This window comes from Myripristis murdjan, chromosome 17 (assembly GCF_902150065.1).
Source record: "Myripristis murdjan chromosome 17, fMyrMur1.1, whole genome shotgun sequence".
Taxonomy (NCBI): Eukaryota; Metazoa; Chordata; class Actinopteri; order Holocentriformes; family Holocentridae; genus Myripristis; species Myripristis murdjan.
In genome coordinates, this window is record NC_043996.1 from 8,097,770 (window position 1) to 8,115,908 (window position 18,139).

The 18,139-nt window shown below is 40.8% G+C and overlaps 2 protein-coding genes across 4 annotated transcripts in view; both read right to left on the reverse strand.

Annotated features, from left to right (window-relative positions):
* Window positions 1-11,922, reverse strand: part of LOC115374617 (E3 ubiquitin-protein ligase MARCH6-like) — a 33,274-nt gene extending 21,352 nt beyond the window's left edge. The window contains exon 1 of one of the 3 annotated variants that reach the window (XM_030073600.1): window positions 11,890-11,922. The gene's annotated coding sequence lies outside the window, so the exon portion shown is untranslated. The remainder of the gene's footprint in view (window positions 1-11,889) is intronic. The other 2 variants (XM_030073602.1, XM_030073601.1) reach the window with 2 other exon arrangements.
* LOC115374618 (neuropilin and tolloid-like protein 1) lies at window positions 286-18,021 on the reverse strand. The gene is made up of 10 exons (XM_030073606.1): window positions 17,802-18,021; window positions 17,313-17,378; window positions 16,694-16,828; window positions 15,675-15,923; window positions 8,991-9,032; window positions 7,948-8,075; window positions 4,204-4,432; window positions 3,885-3,998; window positions 3,379-3,523; window positions 286-2,753 (listed from the first exon to the last, which is right to left on the reverse strand). Exons 1-10 carry the CDS (start codon window positions 17,827-17,829, stop codon window positions 2,210-2,212), a joined length of 1,680 nt encoding a protein of 559 aa, XP_029929466.1. The 5' UTR covers window positions 17,830-18,021; the 3' UTR covers window positions 286-2,209.
* Window positions 18,022-18,139: the final 118 nt, after the last annotated feature.

Here is an 18,139-nt window from a genome sequence, read left to right on the forward strand (position 1 = left end):
TGGCACATGATTGGAAACCCCTGGTCTAGGGTCACCACTGGAATGTATTTAAATGGATTAAAAAATGGAGTATGGAAATTATGCTGGTCCTTGGAGAGAAACACGAAGAAGTGGCAATTATTTAACATTAAACGACAGTGCCATGCATAGTGAAGAGAAAGGAGATATTTAATGAAATAAATAAGACGACAGACAGCCATAAACAAGAAAATACAATAAGTCAAATAAAAACAGTCAAAAGAACAAGTGGTGCACAGGTCAAATAAAATAAGAATAAAATAAAACAGCAACACATACACAAACTCCTTGAAACACTCTGAAATCAAAACAAACAAGAAAGTCATAGATCCATTCACAGCAGCAGAAAAACATTCCTCCTCATTCCATGACGCCAAGATGTCTGTAAGTTTCATGCATTGCTCAGATTTCAGAATTTGTCAATAATAATTTAAGTAATCCTATTTTTCAAGCCCACAAGCTTTTAAATCATTTTGTGCTGTATAGTATTATGTAGCATATTTACTGCTGTTGTGGAGCAGGATGCCGTACCAAAATGTATTTACTGGATACTTGTAATACAAGTATTAATTTTAAACATGGATCCGGTATCCATTTTAATTTGGAGGAACTGGGATACATATATGTGTGTAAAATCACATTTATCTAACAGTGATTATACAGTTGTTTAGCTTTGGTGGTCCACAACTAATGCTTGAAAATTGACAACAGGAAACTACATTACATCATTCACAAATATGATGTAATTAGAGATACAGTATTTTCTAGATAATGACTGACAATTCAAGCCAAATAAGAAAGGAAAGAAAAAAAAACACGAAGCATTAGAATGAGTGGGCAGAATTTCAGTGGCTGCACATGAATGTGTCTCTGTGATTCATATTTTAGGAGAAGGAAGATGGCATAATTTACTCTCCTTCCATCCCCACGTTAAAGTCTAAAATGGGCACCGATAAATCATTGTAACATAGCAATGCGGTTCTTAAGATGTTGCCAAGTAGCTCTTAAACTTTGAAAAATCTCTTTGGCTGAGGGGTATCATTGTAGTCACTAAGCTCCAGTCGACTTTGTCCGCATTGTAGTGTGCAGCGTGTCCACACTGCAGCATATAGCGAACACTGCATCTCAGAAAATGAACCATAGAAATTGAGATAGCATGAGAGATAGCATTACAAGAGTTCAAAATATAAAACGTATAGGCCACCACTTTATTTTACAAGCCACATTTATGCTGTAACTACAGGGTAATACAACCAAACTGTGAATTAAGGGGTAACAATTTTGTAATAATGAGGGACATATTAAGTAGTTATGGTGTAACTATTGTTGTTGACACACCAAAAAACATTACTATGGGGTATTTATGTTTTTCAGTATCACAGTTTAGGCCATATCCAGACTAAGCCAGGCAAAAAATGACACTTTGCCCTTCCCTTCACACTACATTACACTAGCATACTCACACCTCAAGCTCCGTTTTCCATGGCAGGAAACACCAGCTCAGTGTGGATGGAAGAAAATGGAGAAAAAAAGATGCATTTTCAAATGTACCCAGGATGCTGTGGACATGGCCTTTCCTATCTTATGGGCCGATACTCATTAACCTTGTCACTTTTCTATTTATTGTTTTCCAATTCCACGGCATTCCTAGCATCTTTGTATTTTTTTTTTTTAATTTATTCTACGTGTTATTGTATGTGTTGTGTTGGGCTGCTTGAACCAATTGCCCTTTGTGGGATTAATAAAGTTGTCTGAGTCTATAGAGTGTACACCCTGTAAAATAAAGTCATGTTTGGGACCCCATCATTACAAAGAGCTACACTGTAATCACACCATACTTACTTAATGAGTCCCTTATTATTACAAAATTGTTATCCTGAATTGCCCAGAATTTAGTTTTGTTAACCCATAATTACTTGGTTTGTACACTATAATTACAAAACAGCTACACTGTAATTACACCATGAGTGTTTACTAAATCCCTCATTATTACAAAATTGTTACCCCAGAAAACACTGTAAATCTCAGGCTGTAAAAAACTTCCGAAGTCAAGAATTGGGTCTGGTGGTCACTGCTATTTTTTCATCAAACCTTGTTGAACTTTTCTATTCATTCCTTCTACCAATTTCAATTCTTTTACATTTGGCTTTTGCTTATCCCACCACTAGCTGAGTTTGCATGTGGCTGTCCATTAGAAGTCATTGGACAGAGTGCGGTGCACAGTTTGCTCCAGTCCTGACAAGCCATGGTGGACCTGATGGTGGTGGATGTGGTGTTGGCTGATGGTGCGACCGTCGTCCAGCATCAAGTCGTCCTCGTCCTCCAGCCCGCAGCCGCCCGGCCCATCCTGCGAGTAGCTGTGTTTCATCACCAGGATGCTCCTTCGACCGGACGGCGTGGTGTGATGAGAGAGATGTGGCGACTGCTGCTGGCTCACCATCAACGGCGGCAGTGGCGGCGGCACGAGAGGCCCCCCGTCGACCAGAATGGTGGCGTCCCTCACGCTCAAGTTGCTGCGGCTACCGTGGACGCTGCCGTGCACGCTGCTGTGCTGCGAGCCGCAGTGGTGGTCACGAATGCATTTGGAGGAGGAGCGGCGGAGCTTGTGGAATTTCTCATAGTCCTCGGCCATGGCGGCGTCAGTAAGGTCGCCGGATGGGGCGCGTCGCAGAGTGCAGAGCTCGTAGTGAGGAGGCTCGAAACCCGGGTGGAGGAGGGCTGGGTCAAAGTCATCTCTGGGGGTAGAGGATCCACCAGCATGCAGGCACAGATACCCATATACACACATATTAATGAAAGCTCAACACAAATAACTTCTAAGCCAAAACAAGATTGCTTGGAGATAGAATCTGCAATTACATAGACTGAACTGACTATATGTGTTCAGAAAGAAAATAGAATCAGTGCATATCTTAATTTATCTGGTTATGTACTGTAGTTGCAAGCCACAAAAACAACAAAATGCTGTATCTACAGTCTGAGCTTTGCTGCCTGCTTGTTTGTGTGCAGCATGACCCTGAAGGTCTTTGCTAGATGCACTTTGATTTCACTTTCATTGCCCTGCATGTCATTTTGCTACTGGCAGCTGAGATATGAGTCTATGAGCAGCACCAGGCCAAGCTATCATTTTTAATATAAATTATATTCTGGGACGTGCTGCCCTTGTTTTTAAAGTGGGATATTTGAAATGTGACTCTTAGATGTACCTCAGTTAATTTTGATTTGAATTTTATATATATGAATATATATGACATCTGTGGCTGATGAACATTTGATGTCTTAGCCTCTGGTACACAAATTTTCACAAAGAAAAAAAGTGTAAACTTGAATTCACTATTGATTGAATCTAAAATGATGCACCTGCGGATGATGTACTTCTTGCGCGGCTGTTTGATCTGGATGATGACAGAGATGATGAGTAGGATGACCACCAGGCCACAAGTTACCCCGATGATGGTAAGGTTAGTATTATCCAGAGTGTCCAGGATACTGGCTTTCCTCTTTTCTAGGTGGGGGAGAAACATGGTAAAATATCACATTTTGTTCCAAAATTAAGATATACGTTAAAATATCACTGTTCATTTCAGCTACATCGCTTTACATGAAAGAAACTGGGTTCAGCAAAATTAAACATTGCTAAAAGCCTAATTTATTGTTTAAGTATCAACTGGGCAGCGAAGGAAAATCAGTCCATCCAGAGTGGCCAGTGGATCCTAGAATTTATGAACCAGTCTGACACTAGCCAAACTGACTAACAAAGCTAAAAATTTTGATTACCCATCATGAGTATGATTAACAAACTTAGTAGCCACAGTTGAGTTTTGCAAATATATGTCCAGTGGCAGGTGGTAATTTCTGTCTTGTACCTTTGCAGTGGTTCTCATCCCAGGGGTAAACACAGTTCTGGACACCATTGCAGACCAGAGTGTTGTTGATGCACATGTTACTGTGGCAAAAGAAGGTGTCTCCTTCACATGGAGCTGAAAAACAAAAGGCAAAAAGAAAACCATATATAGCAGTATGTAATAAATACATAAGAATGAAAGCCATAACATGAAAATGCAACTAACCATGAATCTTCACATCTTGGTTGTGTCATGTTTTGCTCTCTATTCCTGACTTAAAGAAGAAGAGATGTTGTTTGGTCTAAAAGAATTGACCTGGAGAGAGCAGGGACTGACTCACGTTCATGGAAGGTTGTGAAGAGGATCTTGAATCTGCTCCTGCGGCTCCCCTCGTCAGCCCACAGCCTCACCACGCCCACCGAGGAAATCAGCATCACATCGTTGGCCACTGTGGAGCAGAACTTATTCTTCAGGTGCTCGACTGAACTGCTCCCGTCGTAGATGGCCACAAAGTTGCGCTTGCACTCATTGGAGTTGTGCATCTCGTACTCCAGAAAACGCATGTAGATCTGTGAGGGGTCAAAGGTCAAGTGTAATCAAGTTAAGGAGTGGTGTATGGACCAGGGGCCTCAGATGGGGGACCGTAGGTTTTTGTGGCTTGATGTTATTGCTACTCCTGGCTCAGTCACAACCCTCATTCATTTTCTAAGGAAATCCTGATAAGGAAATCCTGATATATATATATATATATATATATATATATATATATATATATATATACACAGTACAGGCCAAAAGTTTGGACACACCTTCTCATTCAATGTGTTTTCTTTATTTTCATGACTATTTACATTGTAGATTCTCACTGAAGGAATCAAAACTATGAATGAACACATGTGGAGTTATGTACTTAACAAAAAAAGGTGAAATAACTCAAAACATGTTTTATATTTTAGTTTCTTCAAAATAGCCACCCTTTGCTCTGATTACTGCTTTGCACACTCTTGGCATTCTCTCGATGAGCTTCAAGAGGTGGTCACCTGAAATGGTTTTCACTTCACAGGTGTGCCTTATCAGGGTTAATTAGTGGAATTTCTTGCTTTATTAATGGGGTTGGGACCATCAGTTGTGTTGTGCAGAAGTCAGGTTACTACACAGCCGACAGCCCTATTGGACAACTGTTAAAATTCATATTATGGCAAGAACCAATCAACTAACTAAAGAAAAACGAGTGGCCATCATTACTTTAAGAAATGAAGGTCAGTCAGTCCGGAAAATTGCAAAAACTTTAAATGTGTCCCCAAGTGGAGTCGCAAAAACCATCAAGCGCTACAACGAAACTGGCACACATGAGGACCGACCCAGGAAAGGAAGACCAAGAGTCACCTCTGCTTCTCAGGACAAGTTCATCCGAGTCACCAGCCTCAGAAATCGCAAGTTAACAGCAGCTCAGATCAGAGACCAGATAAATGCCACACAGAGTTCTAGCAGCAGACCCATCTCTAGAACAACTGTTAAGAGGAGACTGCGCCAATCAGGCCTTCATGGTCAAATAGCTGCTAGGAAACCACTGCTAAGGACAGGCAACAAGCAGAAGAGATTTGTTTGGGCCAAGAAACACAAGGAATGGACATTAGACCAGTGGAAATCTGTGCTTTGGTCTGATGAGTCCAAATTTGAGATCTTTGGTTCCAACCGCCGTGTCTTTGTGAGACGCAGAAGAGGTGAACGGATGGATTCCACATGCCTGGTTCCCACTGTGAAGCATGGAGGAGGAGGTGTGATGGTGTGGGGGTGTTTTGCTGGTGACACTGTTGGGGATTTATTCAAAATTGAAGGCACACTGAACCAGCATGGCTACCACAGCATCCTGCAGCGACATGCCATCCCATCCGGTTTGCGTTTGGTTGGACGATCATTAATTTTTCAACAGGACAGTGACGCCAAACACACCTCCAGGCTGTGTAAGGGCTATTTGACCAAGAAGGAGAGTGATGGAGTGCTGCGGCAGATGACCTGGCCTCCACAGTCACCGGACCTGAACCCAATCCAGATGGTTTGGGGTGAGCTGGACCGCAGAGTGAAGGCAAAGGGGCCAACAAGTGCTAAACACCTCTGGGAACTCCTTCAAGACGGTTGGAAAACCATTTCAGGTGACCACCTCTTGAAGCTCATCAAGAGAATGCCAAGAGTGTGCAAAGCAGTAATCAGAGCAAAGGGTGACTATTTTGAAGAAACTAGAATATAAAACATGTTTTGAGTTATTTCACCTTTTTTTGTTAAGTACATAACTCCACGTGTTCATTCATAGTTTTGATTCCTTCAGTGAGAATCTACAATGTAAATAGTCATGAAAATAAAGAAAACACATTGAATGAGAAGGTGTGTCCAAACTTTTGGCCTGTACTGTATATATATATATATATATATATATATATATATATATATATTTATATATATATATATATATATATATATATATAAACATTATCCATGTGTCACTGGTAGACCATTGGATAAGTGTTGACTGTGGCAGCTGATGAGAGACTGTGTACAGCTAAAAATCATCACACAACAGATGGATATGTGGTTGCTAACCTGGTATAGTTAAAAAAAATAAACCTGACATCATCAACACTGATATTTGATGATATTGCCGTTTGACAATTCATGAATCTATTGACCATAAGATTAAAAACAATATTTGGTCTTTTTGAATGGATTTCAGGTCAATATTGTGAGGACAAAATCCTTATTTTAACAAAGAAAGATATTTGCATCAGACTTATGTTACTAAATTTAGCTCTTTCATTATCAGGTGAAAGTGTGGACCAAGCACAACCACATCCTTGACCCACTTAGCACTGAACAGGGTGAGGTGGTTTTAATGGTTGATGAAACTGTGCTCTCTGCTTTTACTGCAAACCATGGCAACAAAAACACACAACATGCTTCACATAATGACAAAAAGCAGGTGGTGTGTATATGCTAATGTGGGGGAAGTGTGTATATATGTTAGTGTGTGTGTGTGTGTGTGTGTGTGTGTGTGTGTGTGTGTGTGTGTGTGTGTGTGTGTGTGTGTGTGTGTGTGTGCGCGCGCACACCTGTGTTTGCATGTCTGCTAAAATTAGGGCTCATTTGGAGGACAAAGTGTAAATGACCTTAAAACTCAATAAGTTGGTTCAAACCACAGGAGCAAAAGAAGAAACCTGCTACCAACAGTAACAGCTTGGCAAAAAATGACATGTGATATGTGTGTGTGTGTGTGTGTGTGTGTGTGTGTGAGAGAGAGAGAGAGAGAGAGAGCAAGTTTTTACCTCTGCATTCCAAATTTTTTTCCTTATCAGTGGATATGGAGGCCAGGCATCCTGATCTTTCTTACAGCTGCTTTGAACAAGCAGCTGTAAGAAAGATCGCGACACAACAGAATCTTTTCAACATCGGCATCATGTCATCTTTTTTTCTGTGTGCTTGTGTCCCGCTGCAGCAGACAATTAGGACAGGTACGCGACGTCACACGGAAGGAGAGAGTCTGTCAGCTACACTTGCAGGTCCCTGAGCGGCGGTGAGGTCACCTGCTGCTTCTGGTTGGATTTCAAACCGCAGCAAAAGCTCCGCTGCGTTTAAGGTTTAGAAATGCCTGGGAAAATGTAGCTTCTGTGGACGTTACCGCGCTGTTTGATCAGTAAAATAGTTTCACTACTGAAAAGCTATTTGATTTAGAAAACAGCGACGTTGCGACCACGCTACTGACAAATGTAGTTTAACTAGTAACATCGCTACTTGTAATGCCGTTACTGCCCAACACTGGAAATATGCACCTGTTTTGCAGGTTGTGTGTGGCGGGCCACAGAAAAAATAAAAAGGGCTGCGTCCAGCCCGCGGGCGGCTAGTTGGATAGGCCTGGTTTATTCTTTTCAGCAAATCGAGGAGAAGCCATTTGGATGGTGCCTGAACTTGCATTCGCTATGAGCAGGACATGGTGAGGCCCGCTTCCACAACTGCACTGAAACTACAACAAACCACACAGGACAAGAAGTAAGACAACCACCACACAAGACCCACAACAACTTGATATACAAACCTTAGCTTTCGGTGGAGCCTTGATGTACCACCTGCAGTCCACAGCCTCAGTCTGCAGGGCCAGGCCCTCCTTGGATATCTGGATCGACTCTACAAAGCCTTCAGGACCGCTCAGCTCAAAGTCGCAAACTGAGGAGAACAGCGTTTGTTTTTGTAAAAGTTCAAATTACAACGCAAGCGGCATTTGACAAGATTTTTATGTAAAACTGTACCTTGTCTTCCCTTCCTAAACCACAAAGTAGGGCTGCACTAAGGAAGAGTGTCCCATCCAACCAAATTCAGAAAATATTAGTTCTTCCATATTTGCTCAAATGAAATTCAGATGTTAGATGATTTCGAAATCCTCTCTGCACACAAGAAATAACTAAAAGCATCAAAGATCCAACTACAATCTGTCTGCTAAATGGCAGCTCCATCTAGAGGATAGAGTTTTTGCTTCCCTTTGGTATCCTCTGGATTGAAGCATCACAAACTGGCTGGTTGGTAAACATGACAGCAGACCTACAGGCAGTTATTTTACACACTGTTAGCTGGGGGGGAAGTCCACCTGAATGGCAGGAGGCTAACAGTTAGCATTTGGAGCATCCAGCCAGTATCCAGCACTCAGTAACGATGAGAGGAAGATAGCACCGATACTGTCCTACAGAACAGCTAGGGAGGTGAAATGATATCAAATTTGACCAAATTTGGGTCCCAAAAATGGGTCAACTGTCCCTGTAAAGTTCGGCTTCATTTCAAGCTGAACTTGCTTACTGCTTGCAGCCAGCATTATGATAAGTTGCCTAGTGTAGCTTTTAAGGTAAGTTGTTTGGGCATATTACCTTTAAGCAGGGATGAAGACTGGAAAATGAGACTAAATTCGATGTAGATCGGTAGTGGGACCATGTTGAACAAATGTAATGACAAACTACCATGATTTAAGAAGCTGACATGGCCTGTCATCACCCCCTAAAGAATTCAGGACAAGTCAGACCAAATGCACAGACCAGCATCCAACAGGCCTGATATGTTTTTATGCTGTGTCATGATAAGGTATGTACTCACACGGCAGAGGTGGCAGTGCTCCAGCATCTTTGAACTCAGGATCTATAAAACACAACACAAATTAGCCTGATTAGAGACAGCTACATCTATTAAACCTTTAGTGCAGTGTTTCTGCATTTGCAGGTCATAATGCAAAATGGTTTCCTCTAAGCAAAAATCTATGTAGGCTTGTAGTGTGACCATGCTGAAGAAATGCACAGTGACAAACTGCTGTGATTCAAAAAGCTGACATGGCCTGTGACGGCCTGCAAGCTTGTTCCCACAACCACTGCTACAGGCTCTATTTAACACATATGAATGAAATACATTTTATATTGTGGATACTTCAGAATATGCTTCGAGATGCATTTTGAAATATATAAAAATGGCCAAATGTTTAAATGTAATAATATTTCCAGGATTCAAGATATATAAAAATGTCATCTAAATGTGAAGAAAAACAAAATATTTTTTAACACATCTGAAAATATTTTCTAAGGTAACCCTAAAATGTGTTAAAAAAAAAAAAAAAGAACAGGAAAAATGTATTTTGCAGCATGGGTAAAATAACATATTTGTTTCTGCAAAAATGCACTGATATAACATTCCTGCTATAACAGAAGATGTTGGGGTTACACGCAAAGTCATTTCAGTAATACCAAGAAAAAAAATAAATTGCAGAATAATAACAACATATTGCAAATAAAGCTCTCAAAGACGTGTATAAGCCAGCACACTTCATTCCCTCATTTGTCCTCCTTTCAACCAGATGCCCTTCATCCAAAAAAAAAAAAAAAAAAAAAAACAGTGAGAGATATTGTGTCCTAAACCTTTGTGCTGATGAATCTACTAGCTAGGTGGATTATTAATCCTGATATAGCAGCTTAGTCCAGGACAGATTAGGCTGCAACAACCGTTAGACCCTGGTGATAAAAATGTCACTTCAAAAAATATTTATCAGTTTTGGATATATTTTTTTTTCCATAATTTCCACAGAAGTAGCCGACATACTGTGTCAGGGTGTAATCCAACACCCACTAATGAGAAGCCAAACAATATCATGTGAAAGCAAGTAAATGTATTGCAGTGTCACGTGGATGCTTCTTCAAATAAATGACTGGAATGAATTTTTCATCAACTTTGATGATGCTGCAGATTGAGGAATGGTTGTGATGTAAGAGGAGGAAGCCGCTGGAAGTTAAAACCTAAATCAGCCAGGATTCTTATTAATCCTCTCATGATTCTTACCTCTGCTTTGGCCTGTGACAGATTATTATTCACATTCATTCCCATTTGTGTGTGTGTGTGTGTGTGTGTGTGTGTGTGTGTGTGTGTGTGTGTGTATGTGTGTGTGTGTGTGTGCGCGTGTGCATGTGTGTGTGGGTGTGGGTGTGTGTGCGTGTGCGTGCACGCGTGCACACATAGTTGCAGAACTCTGGGAACAGAGGCTTTATACACAATACGTAAAGGGAAAAAAGTAAACATCAGATGAGGACAAGATTTAAGATGGTTTATGTAAATCCTGCTCTAACATTATTCAGCTCGCAATAAATGCTCCATTTTAATACAAAATCATACTCACAGAGACATGAGAGTTAATATGATATGCATTTGTAACCACAGGAAAAGGCAGCAGGAAGAAATCTGAACCCTGGCCCTGTTAAAGTGGTATAAAGTAAAGAAGTAGAAATATGTTGTACTTTAATAGGGGTTTGGGATGGGGGGGTTGTACTTTACTTTAACATCTCTCTGATTACTTTCACTGTTGCTTCAATACATTTTGAAAACAAAATGCATATTTTTTACTCCACTGATAATTTCCATGACTACCTTCATCAGTCATTACAAAATATCAGAGGTAAGCCACCAGATTCATTACACATAGTATTTTTTCTGATAATTTAATGACCAGTATGGACCCATTTCCAACCTGCAATAACACACCGTTCATGTGTTCACTTCAGGAGAAATAAATGCTGACAAGGACAAACTCTGAATTTTCCCCCCGCGGGGTGTACCAAGGAAGAGAGCAACATTAACGCCATGTTCGCAAAATTTTATTGGTGATACACTGATGTCCAAGTTCCCCTGAATGCAGCATGAGCAGACTTTTGGCTGCTGTCTATTGCTCTATTTTTTCAATAGAAGCTGGCATTCAGCACGTTTCAAACAATATCTGAGTGAAAAGGCTTTTTTTAATTATTAAGCAAAATTTTGAATATTTATTTACAAACACATAAAGTGTGCCAGAAAGTGTAACTTGAAGATTTCATTTCACCATAACAAGACATGACCAAAACAAGATATTACACAAAACATAACAAGATATGATGACGTGACTTGACATGACATGACAGGACATGAAATGGCATGACGTCATGACTTCATATAACATGCAGGGCAGTTGGAATTCTGGCCCCCCTGAAAGAATATCGGTGTGGGTCCCTTTACCCCATTCATTGCCACTTTTTTAACTGTGTGTGGGCCCTAGTGGGCCCTAGAATTGTGGGCCCTAGAATTGTCATCACCTTTCCCCCCTATACGATGGCACTTATAACATGACAAGACAAGACATGACATGACATTACAGTTATGAGTTAGTCTTTGAATCAGCAGCATCCAATGCACCTTCCACGTATGTGTGGCCAAAGCTAACTCACAACAACAGTCAGGCCAGTGCACATAACATTCAACATGACATAACAAGACAAAACATGACATGACAACATAACATTACATAACATGACATGACAAAATATGATTTAACAAAGGAAGGCAACAAAACAAGACATGGCATGACATAGCATAACATATCATCACATGAACATACAACAACAGTCAGGACAGTAGGCACTGTCTGGCTACTACTGCTGGTTCACTCAAGTTCAGCCCCCTCACACACACACACACACACACACACACACACACACACACACACACACACACACTTCACCTGAACAATGTGACTGCAGTGTGTTTACTGCAAACTGCCTTTTCTACATCGAAGCTAATGAGGATGAAGATAGAGATGAAAAGCATACACCGCCTCTATGAGCTGACCAGTCACGATGAGGGAAAGGTGGTGTTTTGTGGCACCTGTGTAAGTGATTGCTTCATCTATCACCAAAGCTGCAACAGGCAAACAAACTACACAGAAAAAACAACAACCCAGTGGTCCCACAAGGTGCATGAGTTTACTGGTGGTTTATTAACTCACACTACATATATTTCTCCATTAGCGCAAAATGTCTACATCTATGGATGGACTACGGATTATGTAATCTATATGTATAGTGAATAGAGCGTCTGACAAAGTGATGGAAACAAATTGAACTTCATGTGGCCTGCTTCTTTATAATATCAGTACAGAAAATAGGCAGAGGCATTAAGTTTGTGTAAAGTGTAAAAAGTAAAAGTATATACAGCTGGTATGTAGCGTGTATTGACCTTTGTGTAATACGTTAAGATGTGGGTGAAAGCTTGTGTGTGTGTGTGTGTGTGTGTGTGTGTGTGTGTGTGTGAGCTTGTGTGCATGCATGAGGGTGAATTAATTTTCTTTCCTACCACTGGTGATGAGTGGAATTAGTCAGGAGATTAGCCTTTGCCATGAGGCACTCATTACATTTTATGTAAACAGACAGAAAACAGATTCTCTGCATCCAAAAGGGGAGTTTAAGTTTCTAAGGAGTCTGTCTGATTTATTGTGAACTGGGGAAAAAGCACTTGTTAATAAATGCATAAAGTAAAATATGTGATTATTTAAAAAAAAAAAAAAAAAAAAAAAGTCACTACACTGTGAAACAATATGGCAGTGTGACTTTTCATTTGTTTCACTTGCAATAGCACTGATAACAAATGCAAAAACAACTGAAACAACTGAGCTAAGTGTGTTTTGAGTGCACTTACATGAAGCTCTTTTGATCTAAATTCAGTGCAATCAAAATTCTGTCCTCTTTGATTTCAATCCTCCAATAACCCACATGCTTCCCTGTGAATTGTTGAAAGAAAGACAGAAATTCAAACGGGGGAGAGATAACTGTCTGTCTGGCTGGTTGGTTGGATGGAGAGATGCAGATTAATCTTTGCCCCTCGTCAATGTAGGTGGCCTATAAAATCTGCTGTTAATAAAGTCTCTGCCTGGGTCTCCCTTAAGCTGCTGCCACGGCTCAGCGCTGACAAGCTGTATTCCCCTGAAGACAAGCTTTCATTAACTGTTGTGTGTGTGACTGAAGGAACAAGCGCCTGTGTGTGAGTGCGTGTGTGCTTGTGTTTGAAGAAATACCACCCCCCCACACACACTCAGCTGCAGCTGGTGTGCTTGCACTACCAATGGACATGAGAGTGCAGTCCCAGTGGCATGCAACCAGACCTCTGTTAAAGCTTGCAATATGCAACTCTTTGAGATTATCACAAACAAACCAAAAAAAAAAAAAAAAATACGATGTGCTACACATGCTCAGTCTATTCCTGTCTGTGATAATGTGTCCTTATGCCTACATCCCCACATTTGCCAAAAAATATTTTTTTCAGTGATGTTAAAGATGATTTGTGGAGTTTGATCCAGCCTGCAAGGCAATTCATAAATACAAAAAAACCCCAACAAACTCAAAAATGCTCTCAACAGCAATTCGTTTTTTCTATGAGATAAAATAACATAAAATAGTAGACTAAAATGTGCTTCCAGGTGGGCCCTTCCGGCTGTGTGACTGTCACTGAGAAAATAGACAAGATGCCAAAACACAGGGCCCTGTGCTGTGTCCTGACCCAACAGCCCAACTGTTTCCACGTCATCGAGATGGACAAAAGATAATTTTTTTTCTTGACGTACATGGCAAGCCAATGTGCCTAGTTTGTGGGAATGAACTCACAGCGGCCAATCTCCAGTGCCATTACAGCCGGAAATATGTTTAACTGGATGAGTTGTGAGGACAAATGCGTTTGGATAAAGTTAATGCTCTTCAGCAGAGTTTGGGGGCCCAACAAGCAGCTTTCACAACACCACATTCTGACAGAGACAATGTTGTGCAGGCTAGCAAGTTTTGCAGTGAGTGAACTGATAGCTAAGAAGCTGAAACCTCCTTTAGAATTAGAATTTATGAAGGAGTGCCTTGTTGCCGCTCCATGCAGAGAGGATTACTGATATGGCACAACATATTGAAAAAACACTGAAGGTCACTGCAAGAAATTTCCAGTTTTTCTCTCTGGCCTGCGCTGAAACAACATTGTGAGGATTTTCCCATTCTGACGAGATACACACTGAAGACTGAAGGACCCAAACCTGGAAAACCAACTGCAAACAGCATCATCATCATTTTCCTCATCATCACTACCACCTGATATCAGACTCTTCATCAAAGACAAGCAGTTCCAGCCATCACATTAAGGTGTGAGGGCTGACCAGTGGAAACATGTAAATTTAACAATGAAATTCATATTTATTCTTGTTATAGTCATATTAAGACATCAGTAAAATTATTGAGATTTTAATTTAGTAATTTTACATGGCCCTCGCAGGATGTTCTCAAAGTTGAAATAGGCCTTGATAGGAAAAACGTTTCCACCCCTGTAGGGGAATGAATGGAAACCAATGGCTGAATAAAATGTAGGAAAATTATACTGGAATTCTAAAATACAGAAAATGCCAAGACAGAGAAGGAAAGACAGCGTAAAAGAGAGAGGTAATCAAGGTTGGCGTGCAGCAGACAACAACTTAAGCTCTCAGCAGACTAGCGGCCTGGGAGATGAGAGCCAAGGGAGGGAGCCGGGGGCTTAGAGCCATAGTAATACTCTCAACATCAGTGCCAAGCCAGACAGGCTGGCAGCTGGAGACCAGGTCAGCTTGGTATGATATAAGAACATCAACACAACAGCAATGCTACGGTGTGTGTAACATGAATAAACACACTGACAGCTTTGTCACCGTTGGCTGTGTCCATGATAAGTACATGACTTTTGAACCTCTGGGGTCTGTCAACATTTTTTGGAAACATGATTTTTTTAAAAAGAGGAAACAACAATTGATAATTTTTTCCCTTTCCTTTCCATATATCCATACAGCACATGATGATAAGGTTAGGTTTAGGCATACAAACCACTTGGCTATGATAACATAACGTAACGTACATAATGCTTGAAAAAATGAACACCACTGTCTCTCGACACTGGACTAAAAAACTCAGGTCGCTTGGGTGAAAGATGGTTGTTTGATCCATCTGCAACAAAACCTCCTAACGTGGACTTCAGAGTAAGGGATTACAAACGTTCTTGTGATTGATTGATTGATTGATTGTGAGATTAAGAAACAAATGTAATCCCTGATAAAATATGCTTCCTTGAAACGTAATTGAGAAAGCAGTTTAGTTTAATGAGAATGTAATTTTTAGGAGACAGGGTTGCGGTGACATAAGACAAAAATAGGCCTGCTTGAAAATTAAATTGCACTCAGAAAACTGCTTGGCATGGCATAAGAACAGCACGTAGATCATTAGAGTTGAAAGTAAATGAATTGGCCCATCCTGCAGGTAACCCAACCTTCACACCTTTACTTACCACTATGCTGTGCTGACTTTCATGCTAATCTGCCACCTGTTTCACACTAGTGCTGGGAAAGCTGATTACTTTCAGGTACACTTACGTTTTAGGGCACTGAACTCATTTCATGACCCTCTCTAGCTGATTTGGCACACCTTGGCTTCCACCACTCACCTTGTGTGAAGTTGTACCGGGCTGAAAAACCGATGGCCTCCAGTTCGCCGTCAGCCACAAACTTGATGTACAGGTACCTCCCGCTAGAGCGCACGTACGAGGGGCTCTCCTGGCCGCAGTAGCGACCAATGATGGGAGAGAAACCGAAGGGGCCGTCGCGGACTTCGATGTGGTCAAACTTACATTCCCAAGATGGCTCGATGGAGTACCTGTCATCGAAGAACAAGTCGATGCACTGCCGGGGGGAGGCTGGATAGAGGAGTGGGAAGAGGAAGAGGGCGAGGATGATATGAAAAAGGAGGAATGGAAGAAGAGCAGAGAGTGAAGGAGAGGATGAGGGGAATGAACAGAAGAAGGTAAAATAGTTTCGCCTGTGGCTGAATGGTGCTGTGGAGGTCAATCCTAACTCTGGACCGATACAGTGCAGATCATTACTAGCCTAAGAACCAACTTTGAAACCAACTTGTCTCTCTTGTCTCTGATTTATTGGTTGTTTTCTCTCTTTGATGCCCCATCCATTCTTCCCATCTGCTTTATTACCTCAAGAAATTGTACTTTAAGTGTACTTAGAAGTACCTGATGAGAGCAGACTGTTAATTATGAGTGCACACCATCTGGATTGTAAGGCTACTGAAAAGATTACTCGCTTTATTTTATATGTAGTAATGAGGGGTGCATCACAGCAAGTCAACTACCAGAGCTGTCTGAGAAAATGTCAGATAAAAAAAACAAAAAAACAAAAAAACAATAATTCAGCCAAACTGACCCGCCAAAGGTTTTACATGTTAGTCTGTAACTTTTCTGCTTGTCATGATGCTGCCTTTGAGCCAGGTCTCAATACATTTTTGGAACTGTTACAAGACCAATATGTATTTTCTTCACTGTCAACCGAGAAAGTTTATACATTTTGGCATGCACACAGGTAATATGCAAAAATCACTTTGACCACCAGTCTACACATATACAAGACTTGTGTACACAGAAAACATCTCCCCTCGGAGGACTTAGTGAAGCCTCACCTTCTATAATGTAGATGCACTCCCTCTCAGGTGGGTATTTTTCAGGGTAGTTGGGCGAGGTAAAAGACCCTCCATCAGGCTCCTTTATCCAGGTCCCACACAGCCCAGCTGGTGTCACCCCTGAATTGTTTTTTACTGGAAACACAGGGAGACCATACACAGTTGAAAATGCACTTTCTTTCATTATTTTCCTGCAGCAAACCCAAAGGCAGAAATGGCACAGAAACCTTTCTATGTGCTGTGGCAAAATTGGGATCTGTACCAGAATCTACCAACCTCATTTGCTGGATTATATAACACAGTATGCCCACAATTTGCCTAATTGCCTTTTATTTGTGTTAGTGGATGAGGTTACAGTTTGCTCACGCTTCTGGAAGCAATGTGCTCTCTCTTATATACCACGTCAATTAGAGGTATGGTTTCAGTTTTACAGTAAACAAGTGAACAAAGATATGCTTTATTATTTAATGACTAATACACCATGTTTTCGCTCTCAAAATGAATTGCTTGTTGGCATTGTCCTGTGTATATCTGAGTCAGAATATGCCAAAGCAACAATGAAGAAAACCAATTGATGTTTAGGCCTGACTGAAGAGTGATTCCACAAGTGATGGGATACCTTGAGAGCTATTTTTAGCAGCTGTGGCACCTGAGAGCTCAGGTGTGATGAGGCTTGCAACTAAAGCTGAGAGAAGACAAGAGAAGAGAAGTTAAAGGTTAAAGCTTGTTTAACATAATAATTAAAGCATTTTTTATCCAGCAAATAAAATAAATTATGAAAAAGACTGCTTATTTGACTGAAATCTTATGCAACCTTTCCATCCTTTAAGTAAGTGTAATAATCCTGTCATTGGCTACTTTTACAACACAAATATATAACAGGTAAGCCATAAGCCCCTGTAGGATTTTTTTTAAAGGGATTATTATTAAGATATACAGACATAAATCCCTGTATGAAAACTACAGGAATATGGGAAGCACGATGAGGTCTCTATTGTGCATTCGTATCAAATTAACTTCCATTATTATGAGAAAATAGGATATGCAAATTGCTTTTCGAAACAGATTTTCTGAAGTCTGCAAATAGTGAGCCTCGGACTGCACTTACCGATGGGCAACAGAAGTTTGCGCACCATTTCTGATCCCTGTGGAGGTGGAGTCCTCTCTCAAATATTTCCATAAAACTACTATACAGGAAAAAGATGAAAACAGTCGGGAGCATTCTCAGTGTTTAGGAAGAAATGCAAGGATCCGTCTCCTCAGCCCATCGGTGCTTTGGAAAATGTTCCAAATCCCAAAGCAAAGAGTCCGACATCTGTATCTCTATCTGTCTCTTGTCCGAGAGCTCAGAGGATTACACTGCCGTCCGCCACAAACCATCGCAATTTTTCGCTCCACCTTTCGACTACACATAATCCCTCTGGAAAATATGCTTATTGACAAAGC